We start from the raw sequence: 26,642 nt of genomic DNA on the forward strand, positions 1-26,642 counted from the left end.
CAGGAAAAATCAAGCTACACCCAACCATAAAATTATTTTTATAATGTAATACTACTTCATAATTGTACTTTTCCTACTGTTAAGAACTGTAATATAAATATTTTTGGAGACAGAAGTTTGCCAAAGGGGTCATGACCCACAGGTTGAGAATGGTGATCTAGATGAACTAACTGCTTTAGGAATGTCTCTTCTATTTAGAGCAACAGTAAAATTTGAGCAAAATAGAGCAAACATGTTCAAGGCGTCGATGCCAAACGAAGGGCCCTAGCAGGCCTGAGCACAGCACACACAGCACACACAGCACACACGGCACACACGGCACACACAGCACACACGGCAACAGCAGGTTTGTCTTTACCCTTCTCCCCTTGCTAGAAACTGTTAGATTACATCCCAAAGCTAGCCACCAAGGTTTATTCCCTTATTTGGCCACTTCCTCCTCCTGAGGATGACTACCAAGGTCCACCTTTTGAAGTCCAGCAACCAAAAGTCATATATATATATATATATATATATATATATATATAAAATTAATTAATTTAACTTTACATATCAGCCATGGATTCCCCTGTCCTCCCTCCTCCCACCTCCCAGCCCCCCCCATCACCCCCCCATTCCCACCTCCTCCAAGGCAAGGTCTCCCCTGGGGAGTCAGCCCAGCCTGGTAGATTCAGCTTCTTTTGGCTACTCTAATTAACATGCCCAATGAAAACAAATCAACCCATCATAACGGGGTTTCCTCCTTTCCTTTTATAAAGTGCCTTTTGCTATGGGCCAAGGCTGTCTCCTCTCTATCCAGAGGCAGTCCTCGGTTCGTCTGGGGCGGATACTCCCCCTCTCCCTTGTTCCTTTCCCTCCTTCTTCCCCTCTGACTCCTTGCCCTTTGTTCCTGTGGTCCAAACACATCTCGGTGCTGAGACCTTGTCCCATCCCTTCACCAAACAACACAAGCCTTGTCAGGAGGTCTGGGATCGTTCAGTGAACTCGCTGTTCTCACATACCACTCAAGTACAAGCTCAATGCCGTGGTCCTACTGAGCTCAAGCGGAAGAGACTGGAAGGAATTTGGGGGCGGCTAAAACCATGAGATCTACAAGACACGGCACTAGAGAGCTAGATAAAGAAAGGACCCTGGAATCCCCAGGGGAACCTGTGAGTATCTTGCTAAGAACTTTGATGAAACACAAATTGTGGACTTCTACAGCACTGTTCTGACTCAGAAAATCCTGATAGAGCCCAGAAAAAAATTGCTGTGTGTTTATCAAGTTCCCAGGTGATACTGCTGCTCCGGATCAGAGGCCACACTTTCAAAACCACTTTTGTTGAACAAAATGATATGCTAAAAATAAACATTTCCTCCTAAAATACTCTCATTCATTCAGTTATCCAGAGATTTAGTATCTGAGGATTCAAGAAAAACCAACAGTTAATTCACACAAAGCACACAGACAGAGCTCCTCAAGGCTCTTATGACTTACCTGAAGATCTTTCACATTTGGAAAAGGAATTCCCACTGTTATGACAGCACGGGCATTATCATCGGAGAAGTCCAGACCCTCGCTCACTTTGCCACGGCAAACCGCTATGAGAAGGGCTCCATCTTAAGCAACAGGAATTCAACATTTTAAGAAGCACACTCAAATATCTCTGAAAATGCTTATTCTTGTCTTAAGTATTTTTAGTAGTTTAAAGCAACCAGGGATCGCTTTATGAGGCACAGTTTTTTGTTTGTTTGTTTGTCTGTTTGTTTTTTAGAGACAGGGTTTCTCTATAGCTTTGGAGCCTGTCCTGGAACTCACTCTGTAGCCCAGGCTAGCCTCGAATTCACAGAGATCCACCTGCCTCTGCCTCCCAAGTGCTGGGATTAAAGGTGTGTGCCACCACTGCCAGTCTGAGACAGAGTTTTTAAATCTCATTATCTTTAAATAAATAAGGAAACAAAATTAAATGAAAATGGTAGCAAATCAATTTACAAAGTGTGTGTTTTTAAAGTTACTCTAGCCAGGTGTGGTGGCGCATATCTTTAATCCCAGCATCCAAGACATAGAGGCAGGCAGATCTCTGTGAATTCACGGTCAGCCAAGTCTACAAAATACAAAGCAAGTTCCAGGACAGCCAGGGTGGTTACACAGAGAAAGCCTGTCTAGAAAAACCAAAACAAAGTAAAACAAAATAAAAGGTTACTTATACACAGCACAGAAGCAGCAGCAAATTAACTGAACAAGCATTAACTGAGAAATTGAAATCCAATAATGACTTTTAAAAGCACAAATACAGCCTCCTCCTTGCAGGAATTTTCCTGCAGCTGCCTCTGGATCGCTGTGCCCGGAGTTTTTGTTTCTGGTTTGCTTTGAGACAGGATCTCAGTATGTGAACCATACTGGCCTTGAACTCTCAACCCCCTATCCCTTTTCCCCCCCAAGAACTGGGATTATAGGCTCTCATACTTGATTATAACCTTGTCATTAAAAATGTATTTATATTTGCTGTTCTTGCAGAGAGTCAAGTTCAATTTATAGCATTCATATGGTACCTCAGCTGCCTGTAACACCTGTTCCAGAGGAGTTGATGCCCTTTTCTGACCTCCTGGGGCACTGTACACATATGATGTGCACACTTATGCTCAGGCCCGTATGCATAAGATTATAAAACACATCTTTAAAAATTTCTTAACAATTATGTTACAGTGCCTTCATTGTTGCATTGTTCCTAGACTACTGCTATGAGCTTTCACACCCAACTCTTTTAAATGTGGAAATGGAGTCTTCGGTTACTTGCTCGTGTCTGAGACAGGATCTGAACACAGACTGGCCTGAATGTACCTCCCTCTTTCCTCCACTTCTTTTGAGTGCTGAGGTTACAGTCAAACACCACTACTCTTGGTGTTTGAAGAACCTAAGTTTAACTTGGGAGGCAGAGTTAGGTGGGTCTCTGCGAGTCTGAGGCCAGCCTGATCCACACAGTGAGACCCTGTTTCAAACAACACAAACAGAACAAAAGCTAAAAACAAACAACAACAACAAACCCCTCTAAGTTTATCTTATTTGGTAGACTGTAAGCACCAACTACACTATCTGTGTAAAATCTACAGCCCTTACCGGGTCAGTTAGGAAGGTATTTATGTCTTCCTTACCTTCCTTCTTGCACAAAATATTTCAGGTAGTATAAAGTAAAATGTGGTTTAATATCTGAATATATATGTTCTTTCTATTTAACCTAAGATTATAAAATATAATTTTCCCCAGGTACAATTCACTTAAAAAGATAATATAAAATGATGTTTTTTAATAGCACCAAATTCTCCTTGCTTTACAGTTTAAAAAGCCTTTTCACTGACCATGAAATTAATTCCCATTACCTTTTTCTCCTTTGAACTTGATGGCATCATAGTACACCTGCAGCAATTCATCAAAATCAGCTTTTTCTCCTCTTTGCGGTTCTGCAATGACTGTCTTCACTGACTCTAAACTATGCCATAAGCCAGTGGAAACCCAACGGTCTCTTAATTTCTCTAATAGCTAAAAGGAGATAGAGAAAATTAATTCTGCAGTCTGGCTGAACAAAGACATTTATTTATAAATTACAAATGCTAGAATAAAAAAAATCAAATTTCAACCTGTATCATAATGAATATACATTTTAATAATGTATTGTTAGATTAAAAATAAGAGTGAGTAAAAAGCCCAATCTTAAAACAACTTAAACACATGAGGGTGAGAGGAACACAATAAAATGTATGCAACAAAGCAAGAGTAATAGTTGGAAATACATCAATCACTTGAATAGCTGTTATGTTAAAAATTTGAACATAGAGTTAGGCATTATTTTCAATAAGGTAGAAAATGAAATACAGCAAATGTAAACAAGCAAAAATGAAAAAAAAAACCTAAGTAAATGAAAAAGACAAAAATCAGTTGTGGAGACAATAATTTAAAGTGAATTGTTTTATACTTTTGAATGTCATGAGTTCTATTGCACTGTGGACTAGTTATTACAATGTAACTACATTCCAAGAAACCAATTGAAATTCTCTAATGAACAAAACCTCATTTATTTTCTTAAGATAATTTATTGTTCTTATAAACACAATTTAAAAGATTGTAAACCAAATTCCCTATCACTGTTATTTACTCAATGATTAGGGTTGATCAATAACTCAACTTCCCCATAACATTATATTATGTTCTAATTATAGGACTGTCATTATCTGAAAGTATTTTCTATTTGAAATGCCTCATGAATTGGTTGCTAGAATTTGAAATAAACATCTTATGTCTGGAGTTAGAAAGTACAAAAACCCTCTTGACAAATTCAGACAACAGTGTGTATGGAGGGGTCAAAATGGATCTTTAATTGGTAGAAAAAGGTTGATAGTAAAAAAGAAATCAAAGAAGTACAGAACAACATTAAATTACTTAAATTTCTCTATGGAATAGCTAGTGTAGAACTGGATGGAAGTACCATCTCTAGAGTAAACAAAACCAGATGAAATGTCTTACAAGTTTCCATAATTGCTGATACTTAACAGAATTTAACACAATGATATATCCATTTTCCTTGAATTGAAAACAAAGATAATATTTCATCATGGATTTCTTGACTCAGAGATAACAACCACCACCAAACTTCAGGTCACAAGTGTTCCAAGGTCTTGACCGAACTCACTCTGCTCAGGTAGGACATGCACACACACTGCACGGTTAGATGAGAAGGGGTCTACTGAAAAAGAAAAGCTTAAGAAATAACAAGGAAGAAGCAGTCCGTGCAAAATTTCCACTGAAGATTTTTCACATTACAAACAAAAGATTCACTTGTGTTTGGTGGTGCAGGCCTGCAATTCTAGATACTAAAGAGGTTGAGGCAAGAAGATGGTGAGTTCAAGGCTTGCCTGGATTACAGGATGAGTTCAAGGTCAAACAAGACAACTTAGTGAGACCATGTCTCAAAGTAAAAAGTAAGAAAAGGGCTGGGGACAAGGCTCAGAGGTAGCGTGTTTGCCTGCCGTGTTCCAAGATCCAACGTCCAACCTCTCCTACCACAAAACAAACAATACAACAAGAGGGTGGTGTTAAAACTTGTCTGAAAAAGGCCACTGAGCTCACTGATAAATCTGAGTTTACTGATTTCATGAGTTTTTTTTTTTTTTGGACAAAACCGTCAGTGTATCATAATTATATGACAAAGATTGTAATTTAGAGACTAGGTGAGAGAAAAAAGAAGAAACAGAGCACACCAAACATGGATCTCATTTTTCCAGGTTGCACTAAAACCTTATTGTTAGTGAAAAGTTTATAACTTGAACACACTATTTACCTTGTACGGAGATTAAGCTTGAACGGGTGAGATGGCTGAGAGGGTAAAAGTGCTTCCCATGCAAGCCTGAATCCAATCCCCAGGAATCCAATCCCCAGGAGCCAAGATGGAAGCTCGGAGAGAACTGACTCCCAAAGGTTGTCCTCTGATCTCCAAACACTTACTGTGGATTATGCATGCCAGCACACATTACACACACATATCACATTAAACACACACACACACACACAAAACATACACACACGTACAAATCACATCACATGCATGTCCAACATATCATACTCACACATCATAACACACACACACAGCACATTATACATACACACACAGAGCAAAACATACACATGCACACATCACATCACACACACAGAATAACATATAACACACCACATGCATGTACAACACATTATATTCACACAGCACAGCATACACAGCACATGCAAACACTACATAAAATAAAATGATAATAATAAAAAGAAATCAATATTGCCTAGGTACTGTGGCACTAACATGTAAGGGAAAGACATTAGGTTTCAGTTTGAGACCAGCCTGGGCTACCATGAGAGCTTGTCTTAAAAAGAAAATAGCACTCTTTTTTTTTTTTTTTTAATTAAACAGGAAGAACCCGTTTAAACTCTCAAAATACAACTAAGAAGTTATTATACTATCTTTTATTTTCTAGTAAAAAAAATAAAATGAGAGAAAAGAGAAAAAGACTGTAGAGAGCCAGGAAATGAGAAAATGGCAATAGCATCTTCCTTATCAGTTCTTTGGACTTGAGGTTATAAACAAGACTAAAGTGAAAGACTGGAAAAAGATACTCCTAATGAGTGGTAAGCATTCACACAATCCACACCAAACTAAATGAGTCAAAAAGTACCACAGAGACAAAAGAAGACGTTCTGTAGGGATAACTGGCCAATTTGCCAGCAACGTGCAACAAGTACACATTTATACAAGCCTGCTTAAGAAAACCCCAAGTATTTCCAGCGAATAGTGACAGAACATACAACAACAGGGTGATAGTAAAAGATTGAAATACCCAAGCTTCAACAAATCGATAAGCTATCCAGACATAAACACACACACACACACACACACACACACACACACACACACACACACACACACACTATCCATACACATAAAAATAACTCTTAGAAAAAAAATAGTTCCATGTAGCATGAATCTTAAAAAGTTCTTATTAATAAGATCAAACCTCAGACAGGTATTGGGGTGAACTGGAAGATCAGAGAACCAGAACAAGCCACAGCTACCTCACCTCGCCGGATCCTCTGCTGATCCTGTTTCCCCAGACTGGAGGCCTCTGAGTCCTCATCCAGAATGGGTCTCAGCTGAACTGCTGCTAGAGGCCTGAATGCTTAATCAGCCAAAATGCTTCTAGTTTCTGATCCTCACGTCTTATATACCTTTCTGCTTTCTACCACCACTCCCTGGGATTAAAGGCTCCATTTCTGAGATTAAAAGCGTGAGTCACCATGCTTGGGTGTATCCTTGAACACATGGATTTCTGCCTCTGGAATGCTAGGATTAAAGGCGTGTGCTATCACTGCCTATCTTAAGTATCTAGTGGCTTTTCTGTTCTGTGACCCCAGATAAGTTTATTAAGGTACACAATATTTTGGGGAACACAATACCACCACAGTTCCAACAAGGAAACCTACCTTCTTTTTCTTTCTTTTTTTTTTTAAATTTATCTTATGTGTATTGGTGTGAGGGTGTCAGATCCCCTGGAACTGGAGTTACAGACAGTTGTGAGCTGCCATGTGGATGAACCCAGGTCCTCTGGAAGAGCAGCCAGTGCTCTTAACTGCTGAGCCATCTCTCCAGCCCTAAAATTTACCTTCTTACTATCACTGAGCATTTAAGCCACTAGTAAGTCCTGTCAGATTAATCTTCCAATAATACCTAGACTGTAAACATTTCTCAATAACTTTGCTGCTACCATGTCCCTAAGTCACCAATCATCACCAGTCACCTTGCTTCACTCGATTGTTAAACTATTGCCTTGTTTCTTCCTATGTTTTCTGAAGTCCCCCCTTTTCCTGCTTAGCAGTTGGTACAATCCTTTAAAAACTAGGGCTGGGGCCGGGTATGTGGCTTCCGGCAGGATGCTTGTCTAGCATGCACAAAGTTCTATGCCCAGCAAAGCATAAATCAAAAGCAGCGGTGCACAGCTGTAATCCCAGTACTCAGGAGGTGGAGGCACAGAAAGAGCTGCAGCTCGAGCTCATCCTTAGCTACACAACAGTTCAAAGCCAGCCTGGGATACAAAGGCTGCTGCAGACAGTACCTCCAAAGGCGTGTTCCTACCGTACTCAGGATCAAATCCAAAGCCTTAGTGCACTAAGGTTTTACCCTGGCCTCTTCTCTGACCTCTAGTCCTCTATTCAGCTCACACACTACTACAGGTACACTAGCCTTTCCTCGTACAAGGTTCTTCCACCTGAGCATCCCTCAGCAATCCAAACTGTTCCCTTCCTCCTTTCCTCCCTTCCCTCCTTGACCTTTATTCAATGTCACCTTCTCAAACAAACTTTCCTAAATCATTCTATCAGAATTATAAACCACCTCTCTATCTCCCCAGAATTCTTTTTCTCCTTCTCATTTAGTTTTCTACATAACTGTATCAGACCCCTTGAGCTGCTATAACAAAATGTCACAGATTAAGTGACTGAACAACAGAATGTATTTTTCACAGTCCTAGAGAATGGGAAATACAAAATCAAGATGGTGGTCAACGTGATTTCTAGAAAGGGGGGGGTTCGCTTCCTGTCACATAGATGGCCTCCTTTTCTCCATGTCCTTACATGGCCTTTCACATGGTCTCTCTTGTGCCTCTTAGTTCGAAGACACTAATGCTAAGAGACCAGGGTCCCATCCTCAGGTCTTCATAGGACCTGAAGTACGTCCTTGGAAGCTTGTCCCATCTTCAAATGTAACCACACTGGGGGTTAGGACTGCCACATAGGTTCGTGAACACACACACATCCAGTCCATAACATTATCTAGCATAGCTGTATCTGTTTATACCCAGTTTACTTTCAACCTCTCATCCCTGGAAATGTAAAGAAGGCAATACGCCTTTTTTCTGTTTAACTCTGGTGACTGGCTGATACTGGAACACGTCACATGTAGAAAATGCTCAATAAATATGTTAGATGAACTTAATAATCAACGAAGTTCAAACGAATGACCAATCAAGAAGGAGAATAAAGAGAGGCGAAAACAAAAACAAGACAAACAGATAAACCAAAACCCCACACCTACAAGGCCCGGTCCACAGTCTTCTGCGAAGGAACAGTCAAGTGCTTAGTAAGACAACAACAGGGATGGAGGGAGAAGGAGAAGTGCCATGTTACGGGGCACGAACTCAGGCTGGAGGCTTGGTGGGGAGTCCATTAGTCTCTCTCTTCCTTTCCGCCCTCCCTTTTTTCCTAGCTCTTCTCACCCCACCCCTCCGTCTACAGCTTCTCCGTTCTCATTGAAGGGACAGGGCACATGTAAACAGTAACTGTTTCCCTCTTGCCAGAGGAGTCTCGGAGTGGCTGCATCCACAATTCAGTTGCTACGGTCTCTTGAATATCGTAACTAGGTACCCAGCAATCAGACAGCTTAAAGGAAAGTCCGTGGACACAGACCTGCCTCTGTTTTCCAGGCTTACTACATGAGAAGAAACACAAGGTATTTCTAAGTTATTTTTATAGTTCATAAAACGTAAATACTCGTCATAGAGACTAGCTGACACACAATGACAGAGCTGACTGAGTTTACCAACTGCTGTTCACATTGCTTGGATTCGTGAGCCTTAGAGGCAAGTTTCTGAAAAAGTCACATCTCACAAATTAAGAGTACTTTGGAAGGCCTGTGTCTTATCTGGATATTGTCATTTCACTTTTTCAAGCTTCTTAAAACCAGCATGTCACGAGGGAGGCAATAAGTTAGACTCCTGCATTTGTCCAACATCCACAGCTTTTACGCAGCACCAGATGTTCAGTACATTAATAACACACTAACTCAGAGTCTCTTTTTGAAACTTTAGAAAGTGCAAATTGCATTAAGACCTCTTTGCCCTCATTACTGGTATTGTTACAATCCTAGCCCTTTGGAAAATGTTTTTTGGCATGTGTTTCTCTTCATAACATTGCCATTTACTCACTTTAATAGCCAGGACTCAAGTCCTAATGTATTTAATAGTCCTGCCTAAATAGACTATCTCATATAATCCTATTCACATAATTTGCTTCATAGGTAAAATGTAATCATATTTTTCCATCTGAAGATGGTTCTTTGCTATTCATTTCATGAGGTATTAATATTTGAGAAATATTTCCTTTTATTCAGGTGATATATATCTATGGGTGGTATGTTAGAAATAAGAATATCTTTAAATACTAATAAAAATGAAAAATTAGTTTTTTTAAACAACATGTTTAGTTACCATAAAATGAGTATAGCCTTAATTTTCAGTATTCAGTTGTAAACTATAAAAAGACCTCAAACAGTAATTTTTACTTATGCACCTCCCCATGTAGTTACACTTGACCTAGCACTCTGACTTCAACATTTCAGGGTTAAATTCTCAAATACTCACGCAGTCAATAGTATACCTGGAGGAAAAATATGGGCAGATACTACCCTGAAGTGAATATAAAATTCACTGCAGACTTTGGCAATCTAAACAGAAACAAAATATCCCGAAATTCTCTGAATAGGCGTATTCTTCTTACTAACAGGTTAAAAGACCAAGGAGTCTGAAGATGTTAGAACTGTACTACTGAGAACAGGTGATCTTATACTCTCTCGGATACATAGGAAAGCACAATATTTACAATGTGAACTTAAAAAAAAAAACGAAAACAGTATTTATGAAGTAACTCACATATTTTGAGGGACAATCTAGCTCATTGAAATTTCTTGAACAGAATCTAGGAACTTATGGCTATTTATTTATGCATGGAAGAAATTTCTAACTTTGAAAAATGGATTCTGAATTCATCAACATTGATGAACAGCAGATTCATATCAATGCATGCATTAAACATATAGTCAATATATATATATATATATATTTGACCATTTTTGTTAATTTAAGAAGTGATGGTTTAGTAAATGTTGGATGAAATCTGGATGTATAAATTTATTCACACAAAAATCAAACTGTATGTTTGACTCTGTAAGATTAAGTACAGGCTAAAAAAAATCAACTATGTTCTATACTTCTGTAAAAAGACAAGAACTAATGTTAATTAGAATGTGATAGTGCAGTTACATTGTGAGAAATAACACAGACTATAGGCTGGGAAAAACAGGGGAGTGAGAAGCAAATACTTCAATGTTTCCTAAGTTACTACTGTCAGATATTGTCAGACTGAATCTGCCGAAAACCTGATACCATGCAATCCAAAGGGACACTACTTGGAAAAAACATCATTTCACAATGTAGAAAACTGTAACAAAAAATAGTGAAAATATTACATGACAGAAAACAGGTTTAAACAGAAGACAGAAAACAGAAGCATCAAAGCATCATGCCAATAAGGAGAATCACAGACCACAAAAGGCATCAGCAAGAGAGGAGACAAAGTTTCTGCAAAATAACCAGAACAAATCAGAAAAAGACAGCAGCCAGTCCTAACCTACTGTGATGGCTAGAACATACATGTCACCCAAAGTCTCAGGTGTTCAAGGCTTGGTTGGTAAGGCAGAAAGGCCTAGCTGGAAGAAACAGGTCACTCCTTTTACAACCTTGAAGAGCATCTGGGTTCCTGAGCTCTTCTTTTCCTTGTTCTTGCTTTCTAGACACCGTGAGGTGAGCAGCTCTCCATCAAGGGCTTCTGCCATGAGGCCCTGCCATAGGCCTAAGAGCAATCTGGCAAAGTGATCACAGACTAAAACCTCTGAAAGCACGAGATTATTTCTCATGCCGGGCAGTGGTGGCACATGCCTTTAATCCCAGCACTTGGGAGGCAGGCAGATCTCTGTGAGTTCGAGGCTGGCCTGGTCTACAAGGCGAGTTCCAGGAAAGGCGCAAAGCTACACAGAGAAACCCTGTCTCGAAAAACAAACAAACAAAAAATAATAATTTCTCTCAGGAATTTCATCACAATGATAGAAAGCTAACACAAGTACCAATAATTACCATGAGTATAAATGACTATATAATAAAAAGTCATAGAGAATGAATGCAGAAAATAGATGACCCAGGGCTCAGTATAATGGTGCATGCCTTTAATCCCAGCATTCAAGAGTCAGAGAGTTCAAAACCCTGTTTAAAAAAAGAAATTAAAAGAAAAAAACCCTAACTATATGCTGCATAGAAGAGAATTACCTCCCCTTAAAGGGCATATAAAAATAAGGAAGGCATGCAAAAAGATCCCCTCCTTCCAAGGCTCAGGGGTCACTGCAGAAGAGGGGGGGCAGAAAGAATGTAAGAACCAGAGACAGTGGATGGAAACAAGGAAACAGTATCCTCTAGACACACAGAGCAGCTGAACATATGAACTCCCAGTGACTGACAGCATGCACACACCACAGGCAAGCTCACCCCAGACCCCAGACCAAATCCCAGTGTAGCGAGGGGAAGTGGACATAGAGTCCCACCCCTAGCGGCAACTGACAGAGGGAGAATCAGTTTACTCTGAGTATTGTTGCTTCTGGGTAAGCTGATCATGCCCCAAGGGAAGATCACATACCTAAAAATATATGAGTAGAAAAATCAGACTTCATGGGTTTAAAAAAAAAAAAAAAGACACAAGTTTAGGTGGGTAGGAAAGGAGGGATGCCTGGGAGGAGTTGGGTGAGGAGCAAATATAATGAAAACACATTGTGTGAAATTTTTATACACACACACACACACACACACACTTTAAATTACTATAATTTACTAAACCAGCATATCCCTAACTACATTCTAAACATTTGTCCCTTATACCCACAGAAAGGCGTAGTCCTCACCTCTCATCAAGGAAACATCTCTTTACAACAGAGACCGTTACAGAAAACCACAACCAATCAAAATGCAGAGCCGCGGAGCACAGTATCAATGGATACATCTACAAAACAACTCCTATACCTAAGGCTTAGGGAACGGTACAGAAGGGGGGTGGTGTGGAAATAAGGTAAGAGCCAGAGGATCGGGGAGCCTGCTATGAGATTATGTATCCCAGGAATGTCAGAAACTACACCTATAAAGTCTCGCCAATATGATTGCTTAAACATGAGCCAACAAGGATAACAACAGACATGCCAAAGTGGATGGTGAAAGACCACAGGCCTCAATCCCACACAAAGAACTACAAACAACTCAAGAATGCTGAGAGAGGGCGAAATATTCTTTCTGAAAAAAAGAAGAGCACATTAATTGATTATCCAATACCAAATGGTCGTCTGTGAAAACACACACAGAATTAACAATATACAGACCAAGCAGGTTATATTTAGTAATATACATATACATGCATGTAACAACAATTAATGAAAAAAGATGTCATGGATTTAAAAGACTGGGGGTGGTGATGGTATAGGAAGGTTTGAAGGGGAAAATGATGTAATCGTAATATAATCTCAAAAATAAATAAAAAAAATATTATAAAGAGACAGAGACAAACATTTGTGTGTGTGTGCATATGTGTGTGTGTGTGTGTGTGTGTGTATGTGTATGTGTGTATCCAAAATTAGACACATAAAAATATAAAGTAAGATGTCAGGAGGTGGTGATACATGCCTTTAGTCCCAGCACTTCAGAGGTAGAGGCAGGTGAATCTCTGAGTTCGAGGCCAGTGGTCCAGGACAGCCAGGACCACTGTCTAAAAAGAACAAATCAAAGCAACAAAACAAACAAACAGAAAAAACAAACAAACAAAAACCCAACCCAAAGCAATGCACATACACCCAGGCAGGACTGTAGCTCAAGTTTGCCTCGTATTCATGGGCCGAGTTCCAGCACAGCACTACTAAGAAAGGGAGGAAAAGGGGGAGGGAATGAGTAAAAGAAATGACTAAACACTGCTTCTCAGGAGCATATATGCTTGATATACTTGTTTGATATAAATATATAATTAAGTACAAGCAGAAGGAAATAATAAAGACCAGGGCATAAATGATTTTGGAACACTCCTTGTTAGATTATATGTGAACTAAAACTGTTTTAATAAATTAGAGTGGATGTTCCTTACATTCTTATTTATCTAAAAATAAACATGAATGAAACAGAAACTAGAAACCATGAAGAAAAATCAACAAAAGAAGAATTGAGATGTTGAAATGATAAAATAAATCAAACTTTAGATAATTTAGAGAGAAGACTCAAAACCAGAAATCAAACTGATGGCATTAGACTGAGGGCACAGAAATCAGAGGGTTGTAGGGGATTACTGTCAACAGTTACACACCTGGTCCTAGACACATTCAATATATCAATGGAAAAAAAAATCAGAAAATAGATTTATAGCTGATAAGAAGGCTAACTAGGTAACCAAAAAATATCCTATCAAAAGGAAAGCCCAGGATGTTCATTGGTTTCATTTTGAATTGCATAAAATATCTTAAAGTGAACTAATTAGTTCACTAATGCTAATCCTTCAAAAAAAAAATTGGGAGTACTCCTAAACTCTTAACAAAACAGCACTACCTTGATACCGAAGGCAAACATAGGTGAGTATCACTAATAAACACAGGAGCAAAATTTCTGGGCAAAATGTTGCAACCCAAGTTCAAGATTACGGTCACCACAATCATAGAAGTACTTTGGGAAGTAGGGGTAGCTCAACATGCTCACATTCATAGATAGGATATATCAATTTAATAGACCGAAGGACAAATACAACCACATGGCCTTCTCATTAGATGAGGAAAAAACATCTGACAAAATTCAAGTTCTTGTCAAAACAGACATGGAAAGAATGTACCACAACACAGTAAAGCACATATATGGTAAAGCCACAGCTAATATCATACGTGACAGAAAAGTGCAAGCCTTTCTGGTACCATCTGGAAGAACATGAGGTTTCCATTCTTGCCACATTTATTCAGCACTGTACTAGAAGTCCTTGTCAGGGCATTTAATCAGGAGAAAGACACAAAAGATGATATCCAAAGACATATGAAAGGAAGGACTGAAATTGTTTCTCTTTGCTAAGAACATAAATTTATATGTATAAAACTCTAATATCACCAACAAAACAAAAACCCTAAAAAAAAAAAAATCAAAGTTGCAGGATACAAATTCAACACAAATCTGTAGTATGGGCTGAAAGGGATGTGGAGGCAGAGTCTGCCTGCCTAACATGTGCAAAGTCCTGGGTTCTAGCTCACACACACAATGAAAGAAAAACATCTGTGGTGTCTCCACATGCTAACAATGATCTATAAAGACGGAAGGCATGAAACAATAAAGAAACTTCTTACTGACTGAAGAGACAACTTATAGATTTGGAAGGAAACAGTTGCAACCACTAAGAGCTTAATAATCAAAATATATAACCAATACAACAAGATAAGAGACAGAAAGGGGGGGAAACGAGAGGAAAATTTAAAATGAGGGGAAAAGAATTTGAGAAAGAGAAAGGGAAAAGTGGAGAAAAACAGAGCAAAAAATTAGAGGCCATCAACAGAGACCTAGAAGGGATAGGTGACCCTCAGAGAAGGGGACTGGGGAGATGAGGGTCATGGATCAAGGTGAGGGACCTAGGTCCCAGTTCCGCTTCACACTCTTACAGTCTGGGTCTGTAGCAGGGTCAGAACTCAGGCTGGGGACTGACTGGGTATACCACTAAGCCTTCTATCTTTGGTAGGTGGGATGCCATAAAGTTTCAGTGAGGTTCCCAGCAGCCTGGGTGAGAAGTGCCAGGAACAAAGGCTCAACTTAGAAGCCCCGAGGCCACCCCTTAACCAAACTATTTTAGCTATTTTACCAAAAAGTGGTATGTATTCACCAACTATTTTCCAGGGACCACAGGAAAGAACACAAGTGTGCAAATGTCTATTGTTAGGTAGCAGATAAGTTGAATTATATACACTTAACCTCTAACCAATCACCTCACCACAACCCTAAACACCATTAAGATTTCTTCTACTTAAGACAGAAGTAGTGTTCTACCTACAGACATTTCAAACATCTAAATAATAGTAATAAAAAAACTTGGATGTAGCAATTTAGTTTCTCTTTTAGATTAGTTTAAAAATAGCAAACATCAAACTAGGAGCATTGCAAATTTCTCCACATAAAAACTTAATGCTAAATTATACATATAAAAACTCTTAATAGAGACTGAACAGAAGAACTGTGTTTTATTCTTTAGCATTCCATGGTGAACAAAATGCTGTTCTGCAAGGCCATGTAACTTAGTCATAAAAACGTAAAGGAACGTCGAAGTCTACAACAGAGAGAAAAAGATCCAAGCTGCTTCTGGCACCAGAGAATTTCTTTTCAAAGTTATTCCATGGAATCTTACCAGCCATAAAAAGAGCTTCAAGTCTTCAACCCATAAAAATGATCTCTCAGTGACTTCTACGGCAGTGGTGCTACCAAGTTAAACAATAGAGTCAAAATCAAATTGATCTTGGGGGAAGAATGGCATTCTTCACAAAACTTGTGATGTCTAGTAACTCTAGCAGGCTCTAAAAGCAACATGCTTGGGAGGGGGTTTGAGTAATGCTCTAAGCTTAACACTTACACAAGTAATCCAGTTTAGAATACAGGGGAAAAGTATTTACTATTGAAGCGTCTGCTTTGAAAGCTTTAGAGGTCTTTCTATGTTTCTTTTATGAAAACTGCAATCTCTTTTCCAGTATTCTCCTTTTCACACAGGCTAAGTTAAACTATAAGAAATTTTCTCTGGGCTGGAGAGATGGCTGGGCAGGTAAAGACACTTGTTGAATGAGCCTGGGGACCTGAGTCTGATCTCCAGAACTCATGGAGGGGCAGAAGGAGAGAAAACACTCCACAAAGTTATCCCTTGACCTCCACATGGATACTGTGGCAAATGTACCCACACATACATATCATGCACATGTGTGTGCATACAAACACACAAATAATAGGTAATTTTTAAAATTTTAAAGTATTTTCTGTTATTTTGCTGATGCTGTCTCTTTAGTCTAGAATGCTATCCTCTCTACTCCCAAAGATGCCTGCAAGATGCTTAGATTAGTAAAGCCTAACTTCGGGTGAGTCTGTGAGGGCATTTACAGAGTCATAAACCTAAATATGGCTCATACCATCTAATAGACTGAGGGCCACGACAAGCTTCCCGTAAACTGCTCCTCTGCCATGATCTTTTATGTCTCTAGACTACCAGTGGCTCCAAACAATGCAGATGGCCAACTATGGACTGGACCCCCTGAAACCACAGGCACAAATAAACCTTCGCTCTTTTTAAATAGCTTCCCTTAGGATCAGTCTGATGATGAAACACTGACTATGATGTCCCCATGTCCACAAGTGGAAACCTCTGATTCTTCCTTACTTATGCCAGGTGTCGTATGGATATAGGCACCTATTTTATACTACAACAAAACAGAGATCTCAAAAAGACAATAACTGGTTCATGGTTGAGTTCCCCTCACTCCCCCTTTTTTTGGAGACTGGGTCTCTCTATATAGCCCTGGCTGTCCTAGAGCTTGGTATGTAGACCAGGCTGGCCTCAAGCTCAGAGATGCACCTGTCTCTGCCTCCTGAGTGTTAGGATTAAAGGCATGTTTCACCATGCCCAGCAATACATGTTCAAATCTTTAACGTGGCTTAGCAAAGTCCTTTGCACAAAGTATGTAACCAGTAATTATTTCCTCAATCAATTAAAAAGAAAGAACTAAAATCAGATTTTTCAGAAAGTATTATAAATGTATTATAAACACAGTTCTCAATAGTTTGGTATTTTAAAGAAATCTAATCAAAATATTAAGTTTTTTCTTAGACTAGAATAAATATTAGTATATAGAATTAAGATCTACTGATCAGAGAATTTTAGTTTGTGGTTATAAAATATTTATGATTTCAAATGTTATAAGAAAGACTTGGGCCTGGCATGATGGCACAGGCCTCAAATCTCAGCACCGTGATCAAGAAACCAGCCTGCATGAGCTGCATGGTGAGTCTGTAGTACCCTGGGCCACAAATCAAGATTCTGTCAAATAAACCAAGACAAAGAGAGACTTGGAATAAAGAGGAGTCCATTCGTACGTTCATTTCAACAAGCATTTCTGGACAGCGATTCTGTTCCACTCACTTTTGCCATCTCACAGCACCTCGTCAGTACCATTCTATTTGTATCACTCTCGTTAGCAGAGTAACAAATCTTTATTCCAACTCTTTTCTAAACTGGAGGATTAAGTCTTGAGATTGGAAGAAGTGTCATCAACAGCCCGTAGGATTCCTACCACTCCTGCAGTAGGCTACCAATGCTCTAAAACCACAGTGAGATAAATGAGGGCTCCTGGAAGCGACTCCCCAATCAAACCTCTGCCAAGACCACAGCCCCAACTGATTCCTGATACATGGTCTTTCGATACATTAAACAGAACACAGCCAGGCCATGCCCAGACTCCTGACCCAGATAATGTACATTTTTGTAAGTACTAAATTAGTGGTAGTTTGTTATGAAACAGCAAAAAAACCAATACAATCCCCCCTTCTATATTTCAATCCTGGTCCCTAATATTGTTCTGCAAGAAATTCTAATACAGACTTTTTCTGTTGCATTTTCAGGGTTCAACTCCACTGGAAGGGCAGTACATTTGATAAGTTTAGTCACTGGACTGTCTGTTGGAGGAAGTGTAACTAGTCTGGTCTTTCAAGTAAACTGTAGGAACACTATGAGACTCGGCTGGAAAAAAAAATGCATTTTTTTCCCAAAGATTAAAATTAGGATTTACAAATCCAGCTCCAATATATAAAGAGCTTAGAGCTCATCATTGCCTGCCATACAATAAGAGAAAAGCAAACCACATTAAAAATGAGTAATTTTTGTGGAACCCAACTGAGAACTAAGGTCAGAACAAATTGCCATCCAGAAACTGAGTGAAAGGCACATGCAGAGAATCTCAACGGAGGTGTGTTTAGTAGGAGCAATAAACTCAAGCCATAAGGTGGCAGGAACAACTGAAAGACGATTTTGAGAAACTGCTGGGATGAATGTGGACCGTCTGAAAGCAAGGAGCTCTAGGGGCTATAGTCTACGGAGGCTGCCATGTTTTTGAAGCTATTACTTCCAGGATCCCCACAGCTCTGACACTAAAGAGCCAAGAAAAATGTTCCTGGTTCCTGGCAAGAAAAGGAAAAGTAACCATTCTGAAATAGGCTCGAAGCCTCTCCCATAACTCGGGGCAGTCCGGTACTAAGAAAGACTTGTGATGCTTCCTTCCCTACACCTACCACTGCAGCAGGCTTCCAGTGTAACAGCTGTAAGACGGACTCTAAGCATCTATTTTAGGACAGAAATAGTTCACTGGGAGTGTACAGCACATGTGAGACCCTGGATCAGGTGACTTTACAGAGTAACTCAAGTCCACACTAGGAACTAAAAAGCAGCTGGGCATGGTGGTGCACACCTTTAATCCTAGCACTCAGGGGGCAGAGGCAGGTGGAGCTCTCAGAGTTTGAGGTTAGCCTGGTCTATATAGCAAATGCTAGGCCAGCCAGGGCTACATAATGAGACCTATCTCAAAATACCAAAAAGAACTGAGAAGCACTGGTACAGATAATTACTTAAGTAAACTTAAAAGGCAGTGTAAGTTAATTTCATGCCTATAACTCTTCTCCTGATTTCTAGAACAGTAATATAAAGTAAGTGGTACAGAACACAGCTAGTAGAATCAAAGCTTTTGCATATTACTGAAAATAAATTAGCATTAATCTAAATAGTATCATAATAATTCAAGGTGTTAATTAAATTTCCAGAACTGTTACTAAGTGGGCAAAAGACAGACCGACAGACAGAAATACACACACACACACACACACACACACACCCCTAAGTGGTACATGCCTGTTATCCCAGTATCTAGAAAGCTGAGGCAGAAGACTGCTCCAAAGCCAGACAAGTCTACAGAGACAGTTCCAACTGGCCAGATCTACACAGGGAGAGCAAGTCTTAAATAAACGAAGAAACAGGCCAAGGGAATCTAAATGGTACATTAGAAAAGTTTACCTGGCACACTAGAAAATGCCCAGTTAGCACAGAAGGGAAAAGAAACATCAAACACAAAGAAAACAAATAGCAAATGGTGCTTATTATCAACACCCCATTAGTAATCACATTGCATGTAGAACAAATAAATGTTCCTGTAAAAACACAGATTAGGAGAATTGGATTTAAAAAAAATCCAACTATATGTTGTTTACAAAAGGTACATTTAACACTCAAAATGCAAATACACGGAACTAGGCAAGTGCTCTACTACTGTGCTAAAGCCACATCCCTAACAAGTTGACAGTAGAAAGTATTGTCCAGCCATTAAAAACACGTTGACATTCTACTACAAAGAACTCTGCAAACACGCTAAGTCAAGAATCCAGACACAAGCCGGGCAGTGGTGGCACACGCCTTTAATCCCAGCACTTGGGAGGCAGAGGCAGGCGGATCTCTGTGAGTTCGAGGCCAGCCTGGTCTACAGAGAGAGATCCTGGAAAGGTGCAAAGCTACACAGAGAAACCCTGTCTCGAAAAACAAACAAACAAAAAAGAATCCAGACACAAAGGCCACTTGCTATATAATTCCACTAATACGGAAACACCGAAGGAGACAGTTCCGGAAAAGCAGTAATAGGAGGGTGCTTACAGGGGTAGAAGGTAGAACTAGAGAGTGACTGCTAATGATTGTACGGAATTTCCTTTTGTAGTCAGAAAAAAAAACTTTGTGATTTGATAGTGGTGATGGCTCACCATTTTGTGAATGTATGAGTAACTACTGAGTTCTACACTTTATTTTTCAGATTTATTTTATATGTATGTTTTCCCTGCATGGACATCTATGAACCATGTGAGGGTCTGGTGTTCACAGAGGTCGGAAGAAGGCATCGGAACTTCTGGAACTGGATGCACAAATGTTGTAAGCTGCCATGTGGGAGCTGGAAGATGAACCCAAGTCTCTTAATCGCTAAGACATATCTCCACTCTCAAAGGTTCATTTGTTTATTTACTTTTATGGTTACGTGTTTGTGCCTACATGACTTCATGTGCATCACATTCATGCAAGTGCCTGCAGAGGCCAGAAAGCATCCTATTTTCTGCTACAGGTGCTGGGAATGGAACACAGATCTTTTAAAAGAGCAGTGACCACTCTTAACCACTAAGCTACCTCTCCAACCTAAAGTTCTATACTTCAAATGAGTGAATTATACGGTTGGGACTTACACCGTAAAAAGATTTTTAATTTCATTCATTCATTCATTCATTCATTCATTCATTCATTCATTCATTCATTCATTTATTTATTGAGACAGTGTTTCTCATGCAGCCCTGGCTGTCCTGGAACTCAGGGATCCACCTGACTCTGCCTCCTTAGTGCTGGGATCACAGGTATGCACCACCACTGCCCGGCTATAAAAGAACTTTTTAAAAGAAGATTCTATTAGTTACTTTGTTCAGCTGTGATCAAAACTAGCTGAGAGGAGAGCTAAACTGTCAAAAAGAAGAATTATTTTGGCTTATGATTTATAGTTTCAGAGGGTTGAATCCACGCCTGTTTGGCCTCATGCACTTGGACAGAACATCACGGTGACAGGACTGTGTGACATGAGGTTTGAAAGGAAACAGGACAGGGAGAGAAGAGTCTACAAGACCCCACCCCCTAATGTTTCAAAACCTACACTTACATCTCCAACTGGGGACCAAGTGTTCAGGACATCTGCCTTCGGGGAATTCCACTTTAGGATCATAACATTCCACTCCTGTTCCTCAAAGACTCATGGCCATGTCATAACACAAAATGCAATTAGTTCATCCCCAAAGGACTGCAGAGTCTTAACAGTTTCAACATTGTTCAAAAATTTAAATTCAAAGCTTTCCCTGAGGGTCAGGACAAACTCTTAGCTACAAGTGCCTACACAAATTATATAAACCAAGTTACAGACTATCAACATACATAACACTGAGTTAAAATTCATACTTCAAATGGAATTTGGGCTTCATAGAAAGGAAGGATGCGACTCAAACAGGACTGAAACCTAGTAAGGCAAATGTTAAATTCTGTAGTTCCATGTCCTGTACCTGGGGACACAAAGTGTCATGATGTCAGCTCCAAAGGCTTTAGGCAACTTCAGTCAGATGGCCTAGCTGCCTGCAGCCTACAAGGCCTCTCACTTGGCTGGTTCCACCCATGCAACTGGCTCTCTTTGGCAAGTATTTTTGTTCTTTGAGTCTCCTAACATCGTGGGGTTTCCACTGCAGCTTAGATTTCACACTCTTATCTGCATACAACTCTTCCTCAGAGACCGCCTAAGGGATCCAACTCTATTCACATCTGCCTTACTTTCCAGGAAAGTATTTTGAAAGACAGGTTGGTGGAAGAGGCCAGATGTGGTGACTCATACCTGTAATCCTAGCATCTGGGAGGCAAAGGCAAGAGGACCACAAGTTCAAGGCCAACTTGGGCAAGGACTCATCTCAAAGGATGTAGCGGGGCTTCAGTGGACAACTACTTGCTTAGCATCCACAAGTCCCTAGGTTCACTTACCAGCATCACATGAAAACAACAAAAACAAAACCAGGCATGGCAGCACTCATGACACTGCACTCTTGCATTTTGTATGCCTGCAAATGAGTATCAACCCAGCAAATGAAGCCGTGGTCCGCAGCCAACTCAAGCACTCACGCTCCCTTGCACCATGAGAGCAGTGGCCTCTGAGAAGCTGTGTGGCTGAGCAGAGAAGACACTTTCTTAGGCAGCCCTTTCTTGGGTGGTGTGCTGTCTTCTCAAGACAGAGTTTTTCAGATGAGTTGAAATTTCTGCTTCCTGGAACCAAGTTAATTTTAGCCTGGTTTACAGTGGGAATTAAGAGTCCTTCTTTCCATGAATTTAAATATGCTTGTTTTCTGACCAAACTGAGTATTTTTCAAATCTTTCTACTACACTTTCTGCTCCCAATTCTCACTGTAAACCTCTCATTATAAAGCTTCCAAGAATAAAAATGCCATAGCCTGAAAGCAATTCTGTCTCGAAATGTCTTCTACCAAATTAATTCTCCATTACTGCCACAGTCAAAGTCTCAGAACAACCTGAAAGGCCTCCAGTCTACTTCCCAGCACAGCTCCTGCAGCCTTGCCCACCTTGATTTCTATGAGACATTCTGGTCTGCTAAGCCCTCACTGGAACTGTTCATTGAGCTGCTTACAAATGTCTCCTATAAAACAATTTCAGGTATAAAGACTCATCTGATCAGATCAATCAAAGCAATTACCTGTAGCTGAAAGTTCCTGTGTTCCCCCTGGCCCACAGTCAGGACAAATCTCTCTCACCCACTGGTCCCTCAGCCGCTCGGACCCAAATAAACACACAGAGGCTTATATTATTTACAAATGAGATGGCCTAATGGCTCAGGCTTTTCACTAGCTAGCTCTTATATCTTAAACTAACCCATTTCTATTAATCTATACTTTGCCACATGGCTCGCGGCTTACCAGTACTTTTACATTTTGCTTCTTCTGGCAGCGGCTAGCAGCATCTCCTGATTCAGCCTTCCTCTTCCCAGAATTCCCCATGTCTGCTTATCCCGCCTATACTTCCTACCTAGCTACTAGCCAATCAGCATTTTATTAAACCAGTGTACCAAAGCATTATCCTAAGGCAATTACCTGGTTCTCTGATACCACTTCTCTATGTTAGTTATTTTTATGAAGCCAATACTAAAGTACCTGAGAGAATTTAAAAGGGGAAGATTTCTTTTAGCTCACGGTTTCGCAGGTTGCCCAGCATTATGTGCTTGGGCAGAACATTAAGGCAGCAGGGTGAAGTCCTTTCAAAGTAGAATGAGAAAAGCAAAGAGAAAGATGCCCGAGGCAAGAGTTCCCAATGATATGTTCCTGTGGAACCATCTTTCTCTGGCTAAGCTCCACCTCCCAAAGTTCCCAGAACCTCTGAAAATAGACACATTGACTAGGAAACGGGTGCTCAACACCCAAGCCTGTGAGGGACACTTCCATCAAACTGTAACAGAAGACTGATGACATTAAAAACAATTTAAAGGGAAAAGTCATCAGGCTTCTATATCTTCAAAAATTCAAGATTTTGACAAAAAACTAATAGTGATCAAAAAGAGTAGTTAAGAGTATAGGAACTAGGGCTGGAGAGATGGCTCAGCCGTTAAAGGCTAGGCTCACAACCAAAAATATAAGAGTTCGGTTCCCAGCACCCACGGCTGTCTCTCCAGCCAAAAAAAAAAAAAAAAAAAAAGAGTATAGGAACTAGCTTAGGTTTATGAGTCAATGAAGCATATTTTTCCTCCTGAAGGAATATCAAGTCCTCAGAAGGAATACCTCTGTTTAAAACCAAGCAACTGCTATGAATATGACCCATAATCTCAAAGCTTCATGAATTTTACTTTATATGTCTAAGGATGAGGTAATTTTTAGTATGGCATTTAGCCTCCTTTACACACACACACACACACACACACACACACACACACACCACATATTGTAAGCTTTTTTAGACCATCTGTACAACTACATGGCATGAAAAATATGTTTAAAAGTAAAATTTACAAGTGCAATGGAATTTTAATCAATATTTAAAAGCTTAGCTTTGATTTTTATTTATTTGGGAAATGTATTTATGATGTATGCCAACATGCCTAGGCCACAAGAAGTCTAGGCATCTCTGCACGCTTCTGTGATGTTGTATCCCAAAACATAGCATTCAAATTGTTAACTCTGGTAGTGCAGGAGGCCTTCCTAAAAGGTAGGAAGCACAGCTTTTCACTACAGCACAGAACCATCATTTCCTTCTCTGCCCTTCTCCCTGTTCTAGTTTCCTGGAAAACTCTAATACTTTTATTATAATATTACAATATGTAACATTTTTAGAATTTTTTTCAGTGGTTAGGAAATAAGGGGACAGTATATTAAAAAGTATATTTATGGTAAAGTAGCAGTGTTAATGTTAATATCAAAACAACCTTGTAAAAAGAATAAGTAAAAATTGCTTAGAAATATAGGGTGCTTACCAGGTGGTTATGGCACATGCTATTAATTCCAGCACTCGGGAGGCAGAGGCAAGTGGATCTCTCTGAGTTCAAGGCCAGCCTGGTCTACAGAGTGAGTTGTATGACAGTCAGGGCTACACACAGAAACCTCTCAAAAAACAACGAACAAACAACCCCCCCCAACCCCAAAACAAAACAGAATTTCCTAGCAGTAAAGGGTACTTTTAACTATGGCTAAGATAAAAACCATTAGTGACCATAACACCAGCTTGTCTACAGTAAGATACAGCTAAGCAAGGTGCAGCCAATGGGATCACTCTGCCACTGTCTCCCATGGAAGGTTAATCATCCTCACAGCTACTGACCTCTTGACTATTCACAACGCTATTAGAGATGATTTAACACTCTGTTTTTGTTGTTGGTTTTGTTTTGTTTGGTTTTGGTTTTTATAAGACAGGGTTTCTCCATGTAGTTTTCATGCCTGTCCTGGAACTCGCTCTGTAGACCAGGCTGGCCTCAAACTCAGAGATCCGCCTGCCTCTGCTTCCTGAGTGCTGGGATTAAAGGTGTGTGCCACCACTGCCAGCCCGATTTAAAACTCTACATCACAAGACAGAAGACCAGAATAACACCTTATTAAGTGTGACAATTATGTCACAGCTTTTGGATGATGTTTGGTATCAGTATGTTAATAACATTCTGAAAAGCTGTCACCAATACACATTATAACCCTTCATTAAAAACAAAATTTATTTTCTTTGGCCATTTAAAACTCTTTAATATCCTTCTTATACTTTGCTTCATTAAACCCCTGCTTATCTCCTGTGTCTGTCAGACCAAACACTGAGTGTCATGAAGTAGGAGACTGTTGGAAATATGAACTACAAAACTGACCTACCTGAAAATGAGACATGTCAACTTGTACTAACAAGTCTCAGTTTTTAGTACAGATTATAATATCAAAAAGTGATTTTTTTCTTGTTATTCATCAATACTGAAACATCGCTTGTTTTAATGAATAGGTGTATTAGTTTGCCCACATTTTTAAAAGAAATTTAAGATTTTCCTTATTTCTGATTATTTTTATGTGTGGATATGTGCACGAGTCCAGTGCCTGTGGGCAGAAAAGGACACCAGATCCCCTAGAGCTGGAATTACAGGTGGCTGAGAGCTGCCAGATATGAGTGCTGGGGACCAAGCTCCCGTCCTCTGCAAAGGCAGTACACGCTCTTCAACTCTCTGCCGACTCGGTTAACAGGAAAAGTAACAAAAGTATTGCTGTATTGTTGCTTTAACTATTTAACTTTAGTAAGGTATAAGAAGGTGCCATGTAATAAAAAGATACATCATGTTCCTAGGTAAGGCGATCTTAAATCCCTTCCAGATAAACACACTGTAATGAAGCTTACAGTGCAAAATTTTGTCATATTTGGGCTGACATTTTACTACTTGAAAAAAAAATGACTTTCTTAAGAAATACTAGAAAATGCATTCATGTTAAGCTTGATGAATTTTGACAAATGCACCTAAGAAAGTCCCACCACGAGTACAACACATAACATTTAGATCTCCCGACCCCAGCTGTTTCCAACTCTGGGCCGTACTGTTCCATACGTTTCTACAGTGAAGCCTGAATCCCCGCCACCTCACTAAGTAACTTCCACTGAGTTCTGCAGGGAGGCTCCTCCTCACTCTAACTCATATTCTCATGAGAAGAGCACATTCGAACATTTAGAAATACCAGGGACACTAAGGCACAAAACGAGTTCTGTGTAAGAAGTCAGCAAAAAGGTGGCCACCACAAGTCTAGGACAGACAATGCTGAAGAAAATAAAATGCCCAGTATCTGATCTTGGGTTTCATGCCTCCCAAGTGGAGAGAAAACACGTTTCTTTCTTCTGTGCTGTCTTGTACTAAAGGTGGAAAGGAATATATTACTCTGTGTAGTCAGCTCCACTATTAGAAAATTACAGGTTATTGGGCTGGAGAGGTGGCTCAGTGGTTAAGAGCACTGGCTGCTCTTCCAGAGGTCCTGAGTTTAATTCCCAGTAACCACATGGTGGCTCCCAACCATATGTAATGAGAACTGGCGCCCTCTTCTGGCCTGCAGGCAGAACACTGTATACATAATAAATCAATCTTAAAAAAAAAAAAAGAAAAGAAAAGAAA

General features: G+C 39.8%; 1 protein-coding gene across 1 annotated transcript in view; it reads right to left on the reverse strand.

Moving 5' to 3' along the window:
* The window catches only part of Brip1 (BRCA1 interacting DNA helicase 1), a 147,507-nt gene that overhangs the window by 43,859 nt on the left and 77,006 nt on the right, over nucleotides 1-26,642 (reverse strand). The window contains exons 15-16 of the mRNA XM_006983228.4: nucleotides 3,358-3,517; nucleotides 1,478-1,599 (exon numbers count right to left, since the gene is read on the reverse strand). Of these exons, the coding sequence (XP_006983290.1) occupies nucleotides 1,478-1,599; nucleotides 3,358-3,517 (282 nt within the window). The remainder of the gene's footprint in view (nucleotides 1-1,477; nucleotides 1,600-3,357; nucleotides 3,518-26,642) is intronic.

Source organism: Peromyscus maniculatus, chromosome 8, assembly GCF_049852395.1.
Source record: "Peromyscus maniculatus bairdii isolate BWxNUB_F1_BW_parent chromosome 8, HU_Pman_BW_mat_3.1, whole genome shotgun sequence".
NCBI classification, from domain to species: Eukaryota; Metazoa; Chordata; class Mammalia; order Rodentia; family Cricetidae; genus Peromyscus; species Peromyscus maniculatus.